Consider the following 17,742-nt stretch of genomic DNA (forward strand, 5'->3'; position numbering starts at 1 on the left):
TATTTCCATATTGTCTAAGTCTCAATTTTTATTTTTATAATTTTTTGTTGTCTTTTACTTTGGAGGTGTCCCTCAAATGTATGGTAATCCTGACTATTAATTTACACTTAAGAAAGAGGCTATAGAAAGTTTCTGATTCTAAACTCCAGTGATGAGTGAGTCTGATCAATTGATAGCATTTACTTTGAGTGCTCAAGTAGGAACCTCTGTTTCATTGAAAACATTCTTAGTCATCAGGTTCATAGTTTTTTTTTTTGTTTTTCCTCAGGGATTTTCAATTTTTCCAGGAAAAAAAAATCCATTAATCTACATCCTGGCGGCTTATGTGACAGGCTGCCAGTGATCTTGGAGTTAAGTAGCAGAAGGATATTGAGGATCTCACACTTAAATATGAATATTGGACTCAACTTTCACATATTTAATGATGTTTCATCTTTGGCCTTTGTCACACCTGATATATGTGCATTCATAGGACTCGTTAAAGTATCTTCCCAGAATAAACTTCCAGTCACCATAAAAGGGAAGTAATATTGTTAAAAATGGAAGATATATCAGAGATACCAAATTGTTCCCTAGTTTTTTTAACTCCAGAAGATAGAAATGACAACTAACTAAATTTTGAGGAAAAGTTTCTAAGAGAAATGAACAATTGCTCTTAGATCTGAGGCATACTTAAATTTCCAGCAAACCAAAATAGGCAGAGTTCTCTCTTGTTGCCGTTGCTTTTTCTACTCAAATCATACAGCTATTTTTAGCTTTGTGAATTTGCAATCTTCTCTCCTTTTTTGAACTCCCCCTCCCTCAACCAGAATAGCCTCTGGCACAATATTTTTCAGGAAGATTCAACTCTCTTGGACAGTTTAGAGTGCCAGCCTCTAAAAAGACTCAGTATAATATAATCAGCAAAATATCAAGCTTATAGTCAGGAAAGAATTTATTGATGAAATTATTTTTTCCACTAGTTTAACATTATGATATTATGAAAATTTAATTAAATTCTCAAATCATCCACAATTTAATAAAACCCTTAATATTAAGACAGGTTTTATTTTATACCTGCTGTGTATAGAAATCAGTATATATTAGATGTCAATAAATATTTTTAAGTGAGTGAACAAATGAATGAATTACACTTTTTATACTTGACTTTAAGCATTATTAAACTAAACACTATAGTCTGAACATTATTACTTGGAAAACATAAAAGAGTCACCAGAAGGAACTAAATCATAATGTCTATCTCATGAAACGCCAGAAATTATACCTGGCAAAAAAAAAAAAAAAAAAAGCCCACTATAAAATAGAGAAAACAAAATAAACCTCAAGAAAGCAGAAAAATAGTGTGGTAGGCAAAATAAATATATTGGTTTGGAAAAAGATCAATTATGTAATCTATAGAACAAATTGATCTTAAAGTGATTTTTAAAAAAATACGTATATTTTATCAGAAAGAAGATAATACTCAAAGTAGGCACAAAGGTTTTTATGGTAAACAAAAACCACCAAAATAACAGAAACACATCCAAAAAATTGAGAGGAAATACTAATTTCAGACAATGCAGAAATAAAAGCAAGAAAACACTGGATCAAGATCACTTTTGATAAACAAAAGAAGGCTTGCTGGCTCTACCAAACTACTCCATTTTAACAGTTTGGCAAAGATTCTCCACAACCAAAACATTAGGAAATACTGAAATAAATTCTCTTGCTTACTTTGTTCACATTTGCAGTTTTAAAAATTTGGCAATTTCTTAAATCATATCGCAGCTTATTAGCTGATCTTCAAATTCTCATTTTAGTGTCATTGGTGTTGCTTTAAACTATTCATCACAAGGCTAACAAAAGCCTTAACAATTTTTACTTTGGAAATAAAGAATACTATAGATTTATAATATGATTTGTGTTTCCACAAGTACCAAAATTACCATCAACTTTTTTTCTGTCAGGCTTGTAAAAGTATACTATCTTTGAATACAAGATTACATTTTCAGATTACTTTCACAGATGTTATTAAAAGCAATAAAAATGCTATAAAATCAGATATGTATATATGTGTGTATATTTATGCATATATATAAAATTACCATTGAAATAAAATAGACCTTGAAATTGGCTTTTGATAAATATTTGTCTAGTGTATACTAAATTGTCATAAATTGTTGAAGAAAATGGTAACACTACTCATTTCTCTTTCTTAATACATTTGAACAATAGAGAAATCAGGAAAAGTATTAGGTGTCCATAATAGAGAAATCAGGAAAAGTATTAGGTGTCCACAATATATTACTGATTTACCTTTGCTGTATTCTGAAGAATATCTTTCCTAAATATCAGAAAGATACGCTGTTTATATCTCTTCTGTTTTCTTTTTATAGATATATTTTTTAATAACCAAAACTTTCTTGTTACATAATAATTAAATACCATTGTCAACACAGTTGCAACACTGTCAGAGAGCCATGTGTATGCCAAGGTAATATAGTATTAACCACAAAATAAATAAGACATTTTCCAAAGCAAATTTAAAATGATTTCAATACATCATAATTTATTTTCTTGCAAGGAAAATTAACTAACATTATGCCATGAATGTGGATAGATATAATGGAATAGTAACGTTAGCACATGAGTATCTGTTTCCCAAATCCTGTAGACAGTAAGTGTGTTTTTTCACTAGTATTTCTCAATCTTTAAAACCCACGTTTTTCTCTCCTTATGACAGTGGGCTCCTCCAGGCAAGTGTTGCTATCTAAAATGGATGAAATACAGTCAAAACTAAGTCTCTCTAGAAATGAACTAAGAAAAATTGGACTCTCCTTTGAGAACAAGGGGACGGCAGGTAAAAAGGAAGAGTGTTCTGACCAAGGTTGAGGAGTATTACCTACCTATTGCCCTGTTTCTTCTTATCACAAGGATGACTCATACCTGACTTATACAAATGCTAAACTAAAGATTACTTTTGTTAGGGAAATAATGTAGATATTCATAATCATGATGGGAATCTGAGAATTGGAGAAACTTCCTAATTTTCCATTTTACAGCCTCCCACAACATTTCTGCCTTCAAGCATGGTTAAAGGACTCAAGTCTGTATTTCTGAAAATACCATAAACAATTCATATGCATTCAGAATCTCTATCTGCTATATCTTACTGCATAAAAAAAAATCTGTCACTAATTCCACCTTTTACTTCCTTTAATACCTTAGGCCTGGATAGCAGAGCAATGAGCTGAATGTGATCTGGTCCAGGTGTTCAAGATCTTGCTCCAAAAATGTCTCGGTTCTACAATATTTGTACATGCATAGTCCTCAACTTCTAAATCCCTTGATATCTGTAATACTGAACTGGTATTTAAGAAAAATGTGCGCTGTATGTCTCAAGGGGAATATTTCAGAACATTAGTGACACAGGTGCTTGTGTAGCAAGCAAGTTAACCACGATGGGAGGAGGGCGAAGAGGAGACGCCTTCCACTCTTCCTGCTGTGTGGTGATACTTAAATAAGGGAACGATTCCATGTATTTGTATCTATGTGTGTGCTTGTGGGAGTGTGTATTCAACGGAGAGGAATTAAAATGAACACAAATGAATTTTAATAAAAGTGAATGATTTTAGTATTTGTTGCAAAGTATTGTTTCTTTCTAAGGAAGGCCTTGTGGGACACATGTTGAAAGCACTTAAGTAGTGCATGTTTCAATGATTCACACATCCATCTAGTTTTTCATTTGTTTATTTTTTTAAATCTCTCTAAATAACATCATTGAGGACTTAGTACTTCTCAAATCATGCTGGGAATTGTGCAAAATCAGATAACATATGCCTTGGGTTTCAAGAAGTTTACTTTTAACTGAAGTTGATGGTGAGTATTATGGCATTTTAAAACTTCATCAAAGGCTCAGACTTGTCATGCGTACTGATTAACTGAGGAATAATCAGATGCCTAAACATTACGATAGTAATAATGATGATTACAATAGTAGCAATAATGAAACACAGCGAATGGTTCTAAGTTTATATTCCTTCAATTAAATAATAAAAATAATGTCCTATATTTTGATGAATTTGTAAAAGTAAAAATGACTTTGGGAAGAGATAAAAAGCACCATTAGATTCTGTAATATGGAGATAACGTGATATAGTTCTTTTCTGTTAAATATCTCTCTACCAGTCTATCACATTCCTTAATGTACATCAGCCATATATGTTTTTGACAAAAAGCTTGGACGACATTAAAATATAAAGACTGATATTTTCTTGGACATCCAAGGGGTTTTTTAAATTATTATACATGAAATGGTACATTAAATATACATACGTAGAACATTTTTAGCTCAATTTTTTCCACCTTTTATTTTTTTAAGATGAGACTCACACAGCATTATTTTTTATGTTTTAACAATTTTAAAGTGTGTGATTCAGTGCTTTTTAGTACATTCACAATACTGTGTAATCATTGCTTCTGCCTAATTCCGGAACATCCCCATTACATAAAAGGGAAGGCCTGTACTCATTAAGCATCGCTTTCTGTTGTCTCTTCCTCTCAGCCCATGACAAACACTAATTTGTATTCTGTTCTATGAATTTACCTATTCTAGACATTTCATATAAATGGAAGCACAAAATATGTACCATTTTTTCACATAGGATGTTTCAAAGTTCCTCAATGTTGTTGCATGTATAGATCCTTTATTTCTTTGTGTTAGTAAATAACTATCCATTTTATGGATATAAATCATTGTGGTATTTGTGTGTCAAGTTGACTGCTACAGGATTCCTAGATTAAACATTATTTTTGGGTGTGTCTGGGTGTGTGTTGGAGTTTATCTAAGCTACCTCATGGTATTGCTGCCTCTGCATCCACTGGTTTGACCCATGGGGGCCTCACTGACACTTAGCACTCCCTTACAATCACATGCCTGCAGATAACAGCCCGCAGAGTCACGAGTAGCTGTAAGTTCCTGATGTGACTCCTTCAACAGCCCTTGTGATCAACAGTCTCTCCCACCTCCCACAGGGCCTTCCCCTTGTGCACCCTTTAGATAAAATGCTGTAGAGTTTACCAAAAAGTTCAAACTGATCGATCTGGCATTAGACCCCCAAAGTCGTGTGATTCGCTTTATTACCATATTTGATCTGAAACCAAATCTGCAATATCTCCAACATACATATGCTTGTATTATTTGGTGATAAAGAGAAATGAAATACTGATACACACTACAACATAAATGAAACTTGAAAACTTTGTGTAAGGTCAGAGAAGCCAGAGACAAACAGTACAATCTGTAGTATTTCATACGTATAAAAAATTAAGAGACAAATCCATAGAACAAAAGAAAATTTTTGATTGCAAGAGGCTAGAGAAAAATGGTGACTGCTTAAAATGTATGAGCTTTTTTTGAAGGGTAGTAATGATTAAAATGTTCTGAAGTTAGATAGTGGTGATGGTTGCACAGCGTTGTGAACCTACTGAATTATACATTAAAAATGATCAAAAGGGTAAATTCTGTTATGTGACTTTTACCACAATTTTAAAATAATGCCAGTTATCTCTTACTGAAATTTAGCTATTTTTTCTTGATTAAGCATTCCCCTAATTTGTGCAAGCTTTCAGTTAAAATTAAGAATTATGAGAAAGCTGATTCTAACAAGACATTTTCCAGTTTCTCCATTCCTTTTATTAGGGACAAACTTTTTAATATTCCTACTTTGCAATTTTTTTGATGTCATTCACTGTTCTATGATTTTTGTGTAAATATAAGTATTCATTGTTCTGGGATAAATATCCAGGATTGTAACTGCTAAGTTGTAATAGTTCCAGATTTGTGATTTTAAGAAAATTTTCAAAATATTTTCCAGAGTGGCTGAACCATTTTACATTCCCACCACTAATGTATTATTGATTCAGTTTCTACATACCCTTGCCAGAATTTCATGTTGTTATTATATTTCATTTTATCCATTCTCATGGTTGTGTAGTGAAATTCTATTTTTATTTTCATTTGTATTTGTGTATAGATAATGATGTTGAACGTATTTTATGTGCATATTTGCCATTTATATGTTCTTACCATGAAATGTTCATTTTTTGTCCATTTTCTAACAATGCACAAGAGTAGCAATTTCTCCATATCCTCAGCAGCAAAAGTTTGTTTGCTTTTATCATTGCTATCCTAACAGGATGTGAGATGATATCTCATTGTAGTGTTTGTGTTTTTATGATGATTCATGATTTTGAGCATCTTCTTATATATCTGGTAGCCATTTGTATGCCTTTCTGCTAAACAAGAGTGAAGAAAATCATTAAATAAATAGATTAATCTGAAGTGAAAAAAAAAACTGGCACTATTTCAAGATATTGGGATTGCAAAATTGCATTTCTTCTTCTTTTTTTTTTTTTTTTTTTTCAGAATTGCATCCCTTATTCCTGAGGTAGTGTTAGATGAAGCTAGAAAGAAGCCTACTTAATTTGCTGCAATGGGAGTTATTACTGAAACTGACAAAAGCAATTTCGGGTAATGAATGGGATGACAGAAAGACAAACTAGGGCAAGAGTGATTTCAAGTTGAGAAAGTAAAGGGAGAGAAGGTAGACAACTTGTTCTAGAAATTTTGAGGTAAGCAGAGAGAAAGGGACAGCACATGGAGGGTAAATTACAGTTTAAGGGGTGGGATTGTTTTGTAGGACTTTACAAGATAGTAAAGAGGAAGTAATTAAATAATTAAATGCAATTTGATGGGTATAATTAACTAAACTTGGGAGAAACAATGTGTATTTTTTTCAGTTGGACCAAGAGATGAGTAAAAATTCAATTTACTCTAAATTCCTTACATATAATTGGCTTAGTTCAGGAGACACTAGTGAAAAATACCATTTCCTTCATTCTTTCATGGGTTTATTAATTTAAAATAATCTTAACTATCAGAAAGAGAGATTTAATTTTATTAGATTCCCAATTGGAGATAGGTTGAAACAAGCCGATTTTGATTCCCTCTCAGGTTGTTGTAATAAAAGTCATAGTGTTTTTTACTTTTAGTTAAGAGACTTATGTGTCTCACCCTCCAGATTGTGTGCTTTCAAATGCTCCTTTAAAGGAAACTGGATATCAAATTAGTCAGTAGTGAAGTAGTGCGTGTGGCCTAGTTAGGAGAGACATATTCAGACAAATAATAACATTATCATAAAGTGCCCAGAAACTTAAAATTCATCATATTAATGACTTCATAGGATACTTTCTAGCTTTTCCTTTAGGAAGAAGTCATTGGGAATAAAAAGAGGTATTTGGTAGTGATTAAAAATATAGATCACATGTTTTCCAGGGAAAAGTCACAACTGGCTCTCTATCTGGAGATTAAAATCAATATTTAGAATCATCTGCTTTCACTTTATTCACCTTTTTTATGAAAAAGAATCTGATTTGTTCAAGTAAACTTGGGTTAATTAGTAGACTAATCCTTCACAGCAATGAGAAGAAGAGAAATTCATAGAAAGGTTGATGGACGTGCAGGTGACACTGAGGTTCTCATGACGGGGCATGCATTTGGAAATGCACTGCTAGAAACAAACTCCATTTTAGTGACCAGAACAGCAGTTGCAGGAAGACGTTATCAGCTCCTGCCTAAATAGCAACTGAAAGTAATCTTTATCTTCTCTCTCTTGGGAATGTCCACTCATATGCTGTGGGATTTGGTGTCCTTAGGACTTGAAAGGATCCTTATGACACAGTCTCGTATCTGCTTGGTTTTCACCCCATAGACAACAGGATTCATAGTGGGAGGCAAGAGCAGGTAAATATTGGCCATAATGATGTGGCAAGAGGGAGGGATTGTGTGGCTCCCAAAGCGGTGGGAAAAGAAGGAGAAGAAAGCTGGACTGTAGGAAAAAACAATAGCACAGATGTGGGCAGTGCAGGTGCTGAAGGCCTTCTGCCGAGCCTCTGCTGAAGAGAGGCTGACCACTGCCCGGAGGATCATGGTGTAGGAGATCGTGATGCACAGGATGTCAAAGCCCCCAATCAGAAGGGCAACCATCAGACCACAAATGGCATTGACCTTGATATTTCCACAGGACAACTTGGCTACAGACATGTGGTCGCAGTAGGTGTGGGGAATTACATTGCCTCTGCAGTAGGGCAGACGCTTGGTAAGGAAAGTGAAGGGAGTGATGAGCAGCACCCCTCTGAGAAAGGTGGAGAGACCAGCCTTTGCAATGACAGGATTGATGAGGATAGTTGAGTAGCACAGAGGGTAGCAGATGGCCACATAGCGGTCCAGGGCCATCAGCATGAGCACCCCAGACTCCGTCCCTGTGAAGGTGTGAATGAAGAACATCTGAACCAGGCATTCTACAAAGCTGATTTCCTTGAGGTGAAACCAGAAGATGCAGAGAGCTTTAGGGATTGTACTAGAGCACATGACAAGGTCAGTGAGAGAAAGCATGGCCAAGAAGTAGTACATGGGCTTGTGCAGGGCGTCCTCATAGCAAACGAGGTAGAGGAGTCCACAGTTCCCTACCACAGCCACAGCATACATGGAGCAGAATGGGAGGGAAATCCAGACATGTATGTCTTCCAGTCCTGGAACTCCATTCAGAATAAATGAGGGTGGGTCCAGGTCTGTTTTACTCAGCATTAGCATAATCAATTAGGCTTAAACGTTATGTGATTTTTCCTAGAGTAAGACAAAGAGAAAATAAAATATAGTTTATGGTTACTTTTTCTCCTTTTTGTGTTTTAAAATTCTGGAGGGCATTTTAATGATCAAATAACCAACTTTTCTGAGTGACAGGGAGTAGATCTTTTGTTTATTTGTTGTTTATTAATTGATTAATTCATCTATCGCTTCAACAAATTTTTACTGAACAATTCAAATTGTCATCACAGACACTGATTCAAAAAAAATTTTTAAACCCTCATAAATTTATAATCAAACATAATTCTATTTCATCTAGTCTAAGGATATTTTTGTTAGATACCTCATTTGTTAATAAATATATACATCTCCCTATGGATGAGATCTTAGAGTCTTTTGATGACCATACCAATGACCCAAAAGGTAAAAGGACTTTCAAAATTCTTATTCTTGGTTAATAGCTGATCGTTATAATTTGGTACTAAGGCACTGTTCTAAGAATTTTAGAAATATTAAATCATTTCTCCCTCAATGGAGATTGGGGGGGGGGTCTCACTAAACAGTACAATTTTTGATTTGGTCTTCTTACTTTTTAATTGCCTTATTTTCTCTTTTTTAAATAATGGTTTATATGCATTTATCAAAATTCTTTTAAAATTTCTACTCAGAATAAACTTCCAGTAATAATTGGAAAGCAGGTAACTTTGCTTAGGATGGTAAATCCATGAATGATAATGAATCATTTATTTTATTCTTTTACCAATTTTTCTGTCTTACATTTAAACATTGTCCTCTGAGATTATCTGCTGTCTGTAGCAAAAAATAAAACAAATAACAAAACAAACAAACCAGTTTCACACTATTATATCAAACTAAAGGCCCTGATAGACTTTGACTTAGTTTTGCTAGTTTTTCCAGTAATATTTATCATTCAATAATACGTTGACATCGCCAATGTTTATTGTTTTCTCATCTGTTCTTGCTGACATTTTGGTTTACATTTTTGTATATATTTCACAATGGAATCCATGTCAGTTGAGTTCTTGTGGAAACCAATACAAGTGCAAATTTATACTTGATATTTCTCACCACATGTCAAATTTATTTCTCACCCAAGAGCAAAATTAATTAATCCCCAATTCTGTGCTTATGTCTAAGCCTCATTTTCAGTTTGACTGAATATTTGGGATGAATAAATGGTATCTCATTCTTTCATTAATCTCTTACTTTCTTATATATATGTATCAAGCATCCATAATGTGGAGAAGACAGTTTTGCTCATTTAAGGATTTCAGAGTTTAATGGACAGAGAAGATGCATACAAATAATCATGATAAACATAAAACAAGAACTAAAATAGAAGTACATGCAAGATCCCAAATTAGCACTTGACTGTTAATGTGGGTGTGCATTGTTGTTGGTGGGTATTGAGAGGAAGAATTGGTGATTATAAGGAAACACTATGTTGGAGAGAAGGTGTTTGATATCTAGTTTGAAAGAAGTCAAGTTGTAAAGGAGACACATTTGTAAAAGGAATTCCAGAGAGAGGAATCAACAAGTAAAAGTGTAAAAATCAAAACAATCAACTCTAAAAAATTTGCTGGTGTGGAAGGGGCAAGTAATAAGCTAGATATTTGGCCAGGAGCTAGATCATAAAGAATCTTGTCATTATCAGGTAATGGGTACTTCACTGATGTTGAAGGAACCCAGAGAGATATGAGTTAACTCTGTGGTGCTTGGGAAACAATAGGCAGTGAAGAAGTCAGATTCCTTTTCCTACCCCTCCCTTAAGGACATATTTTCTGTCCTCTCCAGGAGAGGGGTTGGAAGAAGGAAGGAAAAAACTTTGAGATATTGTAGTCTTTGCTCAACAGGTAAGTAAAGTAAGAATTCTTAGGAGATTGCAACAACAGATAAGCATTTAGCTAGTAGGCTCCAAAGCACCAAAAATTTATGTAAGTTTTCTACTTAGTAGAATGAAAATAATCTGTGACCAAGTTTCCCAAGTTAAAAAAATTGGTTTCCATTAAACACCTTCCTAATAACCCTGAATTACTAGGAATACCAAAAGGTGTATCTGATTTTTCATAGAAACATTGTCAACTATTGTGGCGGAAATTCCACCAATTTGTAAGACAGAAACTAGATTATAGAACTGATTTTTGTTAATTCACTTACTCTCTTTGAGGCTTTTTTGATCAGAAAATCATATTGAAGAGAAAATTGAAGGAGATAACATGTTAAAACATACTACCACATTTTATGTGCTCAATACCCAGACTGACAGCGATTTTGCTGTGCTTACAAAAATTAATGCCGTAGAAAGCCATTGAGTGCCACTAAGTGAATTTTCTCCTGTGTTCCATTAGAGGAAATATTCATTCTACCTTCCATTAATAAATTTGGTGATTTTTAGGTCATCGTCTGTAGGAAATATTGTCACATGGAAATTCTGCATCATAAAGTGACACCAAGTGAGGACAGATTAGATTTGTCAAAACGTTTGTTTTGAAAGAAGTAGGGAAACACAGATTGCACATGCTAACAAGAATCTTTTCAAGGACCTGTCCTTATGTCATTACAAGATCTTAGAGTTATACTTGTTGTCATAGGAGCACCTGTGTCTCTAATCTAGTCTCAGGAGAAATCTAAGAGGAAAAGACAGGGCTCCTAGACCTGAAGCATGATTAGGATTCTGACAGATCAAGATGGGAGGGACAGTGTTCTCTCCTGCTGCTATTTGCTGTTTCCTACTCACAGCACACCGATATTCCTGACTCTGTGAAAAATGGTCCTCTGTGCTTTTGGTGCTTTCCCTCCAGCCCCACTCAAACATAGCTAATTCATACTTGCTCTTCAAGGAAAACCTTCCTCAGAAAGATTCAAAGTTCGAATGTGGTGGTGGAGACATATCTAAACCATCTTAAAATAATGTAGTTACAAACTGCTATAATTAGATGTAAAGAATTTATTTATTCAAATAAAAATTCTTTTAAATTATATTTACCTCATGATACTACAAAAATCAATTCATATATGGGACTCCTCCACAATTAAATAAAATTATTGACATTAAGGACAGTTTGTATTTATATTAACTCCCACCAATCCAGTATGTAGCAAACCACCTTGAACATACCAGGTACTAAGATTTTGTTAAATAAATGAATAGATGGATGAAATAAATAAATAGATAAATAAATAAATAAATAAATAAATAAATAAAATTTTTATTTGACTTTGAGAATTACTAAATTATAATCTAAATATTATTACTTGGATTGCATAAAATAAACTAATAGAAAAAATGGAAAACATCTTCCTCTAGATTACTACAAAGATAAATAAATAAAACATTCCCTTTATAAAGTAGGGAAACAAAGAAAATACAAAGAAAGTGGAAAGAATAAGATGATAAAAGCAGAACAAATACTGGTTTAAGCAATAAAGATAACTTATTTAAACTATCCATCAATTTTAATATAATTCTAATTAATTTTAAATAAGATTCCTATTCTTTTCTCCTTCTGTCTACTTTAAATTATTTAACAGTCTCTCTTAACTGTGATGTTCAGTACCTGCTTTGATCTATATATTGTAAATAGCAGTGCACAAAGCAACATTGCAGCTTCTCTTGGAGTTAAAATTTCTCTCGACAAGAATAAACAATGTAAGTTCAGCACCTTAATGATTTCTTCCCAGAAGGAACAACTATCTGGAATGGAGAAAAAGATTTTATGTTTTTTATCCCAGTATATTTCCTTAATTCTATTGCATTTTAGAAACAAATTTAAAATAATTTTGATACACAAAAGTTAATTTCTTCTGCAAGGAAATGAGACACATACTATGCTGCGGTGTAGACAGGGTTACTAAAATATAATATAAACACATAACTATCACCACTTGTAAAATACAGCTTTGATATATCTGTTGTCTATCTTTATTCTTAAACCTTACAGGTAATAAATATATTTTTTTGTTAGATTGTCTTCAGTCCTTTAGAGCCTTTTTTTTTTTAAAATGAGGGTTGTTTTCTCCATGTAAGTTTTGCCATCCAAAATCAATGAAACAAAAGTCATAGCTCAGTCTCTGTAGAAGATAAAAAAGGGAATTTAGACTATGATTTTGCAGAATAAGGGAAGAACAGGTAAGAACCAAGAGGATTCTGACCATTGGCCTAATGACCTAGAGCTATTTTCCTATTCTATTTGTCATGGAAATAATTTACCTCTGATTCCCATTTTGACAGAAAAATAACACAGATAATCGTAACCAGAATGATGTTACACTGAATTTTAATGTTATGGTTGAGAAAACACACATTGTTCAAGAATATCCAATTTCATACAACATCTCTGTATTCAAATTACTTGAATAGAGTCAAAGATTTATTTCTGGAAAAAATGATACGCAATTGTTATATATCCAAAGTCCCTCTTCACTTTATCTTACTGCCTACAAAAAAGAAAAGAAAAGAAATTGTCATTATCCCCCTTTTTGGTATGTCTTAAATACCTTAGTTCCTGGATTGCAGAGCAGTGAGCTGAATGCAATCTGGTCCAGGTGTTCAGGGTCTTGGCTGAAAAAAAAAATCTTGAGTCCTAGAATAAATGTGCACGCATAGCCTCCAACCTCTAACTTCCTTGCTCTCTGTACTATTGGACTGAGCCTTTAAAGGAAAATGTGAAGAAAAAAAAAAAAGGAAAAATGTGTGGTATGTGTCTCAAGGGGAAATTTTAGAGTGTCAGAGACAGAGACGTTCTTGTGGAACTTAAACTATCCTCTATGGGAGGAGGAAAAAGAGCAAGAACTTTCATTGTTTAGTGCTGAAATAATGATATATAAATATGTGAATACTCTCACATGTGTGTACTTCTGTGTTAGCATGGTGGGGGGAGAATGAAAATAAACACAGTATTTTTAATGAAAATTGGGATTAAATATTCATCTCAAATTTATGTTTCCTTTTTATCCATTGCTTTTTGGAAAACATATCAAAAGTAACTGCATATAGAATGTTTCTTTTATTCACACACTGATTCATTTTTAAAATTATTTCTTTTATTCCTGTATTGGTTCATCTCTCCATTTAATTGATGTTTATTGAGAATTTTCTACTCTACAAGTTAGGCTAGATAATATGACCCTTGGTTTAAAAAGCTCACTTTTAAGTGAGGAAAATGGTCCAGAAAAGAGAGTCATCAAAAGTTTATATTTATTACACTTACATATCAAGTTAAGAAAAACTAGATCAATATACAAATCTTGAAATAGTGATCATGATAACAGCAATAATTAAAAAACTTATTCTATTCTTATCTTTTTAATGAAAGTAATGTAATATAATAAATAATTTGGAAAATATATAATATGTAATGGTATAATATATAATATAAATAATATAATATATTAATATAATATAATAAATATAAATAATTTGGAAAAACAGGAAGGTATTTTAAAAATAGAAAGCACTCTGTCATGCAACTTAGAGGAAACTTCTTGTGTATTTTTATCCTGAGTAAAAATACATGTATATAAATGTATTGATATGTATATATTTATTACCTACATCTTTATAAAAATGATCATAATATATTACAATATACATTGATATTTTAACACTATATAATTAGTCCATTTTCAAAACAAAGTTATGATTGAATAAAAACTCATAATTTATTTAAACATAACTTATTCTTATAGATCCTCTTTAAAGTGCTAAAATAAATTGACAGATGTATGAAACTTTTATATTTCTGATCTGAATATTCCCTCAAAATAAATCCTTATTGAATGTTTGAGCCCTCTTCTTTCATTCCAATGGTTATGTGCCAATTTGATAAGAGACTGTTATTCCGTTGTCATTTAGCTATGCTCTTAGTTACTTTCTAAAAACACATTTTAAATTTTACATTGCTAGTTTTAATGCATTGTCATGAGAGTTGCTTGTATTTCTCTTAATAGGGTTTGTTGATGGTATTGTGTGATCTCCTTTACAAGAATATGATTTGTTAACATTTGTTAATGTTTTGCATGTACTTTAGACGAATGAATATTTCCTGTCATTTGGGGTGTAGGCTCAGTATATATTCATAGGAAATATCTCTTTTATTAGGCTTGTTTGTTGTGTGTACTCTTGACTACTCTTGGACCAAAACTTAAAAAAAATTAGTGTAACTCTTGATTACTCTTGGACCAAAATTTAGAAAAAAACAGTGTATCTAAGTCTTCCACTGTTAATTTTTCTGTTTATTTCTTCTTGCATCTGTGTTGTTAGAAGATAAAATACAATCATAATAAACAATCTATAAGAAGGTTAAAAAAAGGTAGAAAAGGCAACAAAGAACATATATGAGAAATATAGAACAAATAAAAGACGATGAACTAAATCTAACCTTTTCAGTAGTCATTTAAAATATCAATGGTCTACACACCCAATTTTAAGACAAAGATTGTTAAATGAGATAAAATAACAAGACCAAACTGTGCTAATTACAAGAGGCACACTTGAAGTAGAAAGACACAATGAAGTTAATAGTAAAGGGATGGAAAAAATTACACAATGCTAACACTAGTCAAATAAAGCTGAAGTGACGATTTTAATGTCAAATACGTTTAGAGGAAATAATTTTACCAGAGATAAAGAAGGTCAATTTCATAATGATGGGAACTAAACTAAGAAAGAGATGATAAAATTCTAAATGTTTATGGCTCTAATAAGAGGAATTTGGAATGCATGGTGTAAAAACATATAGATCTGCAGGAAAAAAATAGAAAAATCCAAAAATACAAGTGGAAATTTCAATTCCCCTTTTCCATAATCAATAGAACAAATACACATAAAATCAGCAAGAGTATAGTAGACTTGTACAATAGCGTCAACCATTCTCTAGCCCTTGAGAAAGCTCTAAATAAGTACACTTGCTTATTCCACTTGAATCTTCACTATTTCTGATCCTCTTTTTTATTAAAATAGTAGAGAATGCAGAAATTTAGAAGGAAAAAGTAAAGTAAAGTGGATCCTTCACTGGACAGTTCTGAAGTTCCCCTGAGTGCAAATCCCTTCTTTCCTGTTGACTGCTTTGTGGGAGGTTTGGGCAATATCACTGCTTCTTACCTTTCAGAAAATATAAACAAATTTGTCAAAACATATCTTCCTATATTTATTCCTGTTACCATCTAGCACGGGTTTTTGCATAATTTGTCTCACTTTATATCCTGGTTTTGACATACTGACTTCCTTGAAAAACTCAAGAAGTTCATATTCACAAATGAAGGCATTGCTATTGAGGTCAACCTTTACAAATGATTCTTAGAGTTCATCAAGTCTGAATGGGAGCCATCTCCTACATTTAAAGATGGTCTATGATATTAAAATGCCAGTAAAGGTGGACAACATCTCTGTGGATAAGTTTGGTAAAAACAACTTTCAAATTGCTTAGGATGTAAAGTCACAGAGCACCTGTTCTGGCCCAACGGCATCTGACCAGTGCTCTCAGACAGCTTCTGCTCCCCAGAATCTCTGCAGCCGTCTGATTATCTTTTCTGTGACAGAATATAATGGCTTATTTTAAAAATTCATGGTCTATATTTCTTACCTCTTCTTATAAATTTTTCTTCATTTCCTTCCTGCTTTGCAAATTCTCATTAAGTTACTCTTGCTTAAATCCTGATATTTCAATTCTGTTAGCCTATAATGTGTGAGTTATCTCTGCAGGAATGACATGTCATTTTTCTTTTGTTCCACTGCACTTTTCTCTTATCATGGACCTTGCTATTTAGTAGAAATACCATCTTCTTGTATATTTATTGAAAAAAATCAAACATATGTTTACTTAAATTATCTTAATATTTTGAAATGTACTATTAATCAAGAAAATAGTTTTATGAGTCCATGGAGCATTGAATTTTCTCTTTATCAGCCTTTAAATAAATATAAACGAATTCAAGTTTGTGTAAAAATCCAGATTAATAAGGAAAAATACTTCAGATTATTTTCATTATACCGAGAACTGATAGAATTTTCTTTTCATGTCTAACTGGATGGTGAGTGACAATAATCAATGTGTAACTGAGTTACTAGCATCTGGTGAGCCTGCATCCCAAATTAACCCTGATTTTTCAAGAGATTACCCACAAAATATCACAGCTAGTTAATGAAACACTCTAAGCCTGGGTTTAATGGAAACCAGCCAAGATCACAAGGAAATACATGACACTATAGACTAAACAGTATTTTCTGCTCCTCATTGGTTTTAAAGTCATGAACAAGAGAAGAAAGTTTTCAGAGTAGGATTTTTCACTGGGATGAAAATCCTGCTCCTGCTTCCTGCCTTAAAGATCTCTCTGTTTCTGTTCATCCTATAGAGCTCCTTCTCACTCACTCGAGCTGCCTGTATCCTTGTGTGGGTGTAGGCACAGAGGCAGGTGGGTAGCTTGTAGCAGAGGTGGCACAGATGGAGGTAAACCTGGTGAATCTGTCAGGGCCCCAACAAGAAACAAAAGACACACACAAATGTCAGTCTGAAAAGAACTTAATAAAGTTGCTACTAAAGTTGTTGATGGGGTTGAGAACATAAAAATGGATGTTGAAAAAAACGGATATTGGGTATCCAAAGACCAATATCACAAAAGCTTCATCACTCCCTTGTTCTGAAGGAGAAAAGGAAGAAAAAAGCGGGCTTGGGGTAAAAATGGTAAGAGCTGTAGCTGTGGCAGATGAACTGCCTGGCAAATGCTTAAGGGACACAACAGAGCTCTGGTGTCAAAGCAGGCTGAGAGTAGAAGGAAAAAACAAAACTCAAACACTTTTCCTCTTGCATTCTAAATCTCCTGCCAGTGACTCCCAATGACTTGATCCATCGAATGCAAGAAGACAAAGGTTCCTGAGTCATACAGGTATGAGCTTCCAACCTCCAGGAGAGTCCAGTGCAATTCAGAGAGAGCAGAGCAAAGAGCTGGGCAGGTAAATGGAGCAAGAGCTAGATCCTTCCCTTCTCTCTCTCTCTGTCTCTCCCTCTCTCTTATTTATTCATCTATATCTTTTGGGCTTTTTTTTTTTTTGGTCCAAGTCTGGTCATCTTGCTCTATTCTCCTACAGTCTCATCATC

General features: G+C 33.3%; 1 protein-coding gene across 1 annotated transcript; it reads right to left on the reverse strand.

The window, feature by feature from the left end:
* Positions 1 to 7,341: 7,341 nt before the first annotated feature.
* On the reverse strand, positions 7,342 to 8,632 carry LOC105076710 (olfactory receptor 52N4). Its single transcript, XM_010964974.2, has one exon. The coding sequence runs from the start codon at positions 8,630 to 8,632 to the stop codon at positions 7,667 to 7,669; it is 966 nt and encodes a 321-aa protein (XP_010963276.1). The 3' UTR covers positions 7,342 to 7,666.
* Positions 8,633 to 17,742: the final 9,110 nt, after the last annotated feature.

Source organism: Camelus bactrianus, chromosome 10, assembly GCF_048773025.1.
Source record: "Camelus bactrianus isolate YW-2024 breed Bactrian camel chromosome 10, ASM4877302v1, whole genome shotgun sequence".
Taxonomy (NCBI): Eukaryota; Metazoa; Chordata; class Mammalia; order Artiodactyla; family Camelidae; genus Camelus; species Camelus bactrianus.

Excerpts from the sequence above, each read along its gene's own strand:
- LOC105076710 (XM_010964974.2), bottom strand. The coding sequence starts at position 8,632 with ATGCTAATGCTGAGTAAAACAGACCTGGACCCACCCTCATTTATTCTG.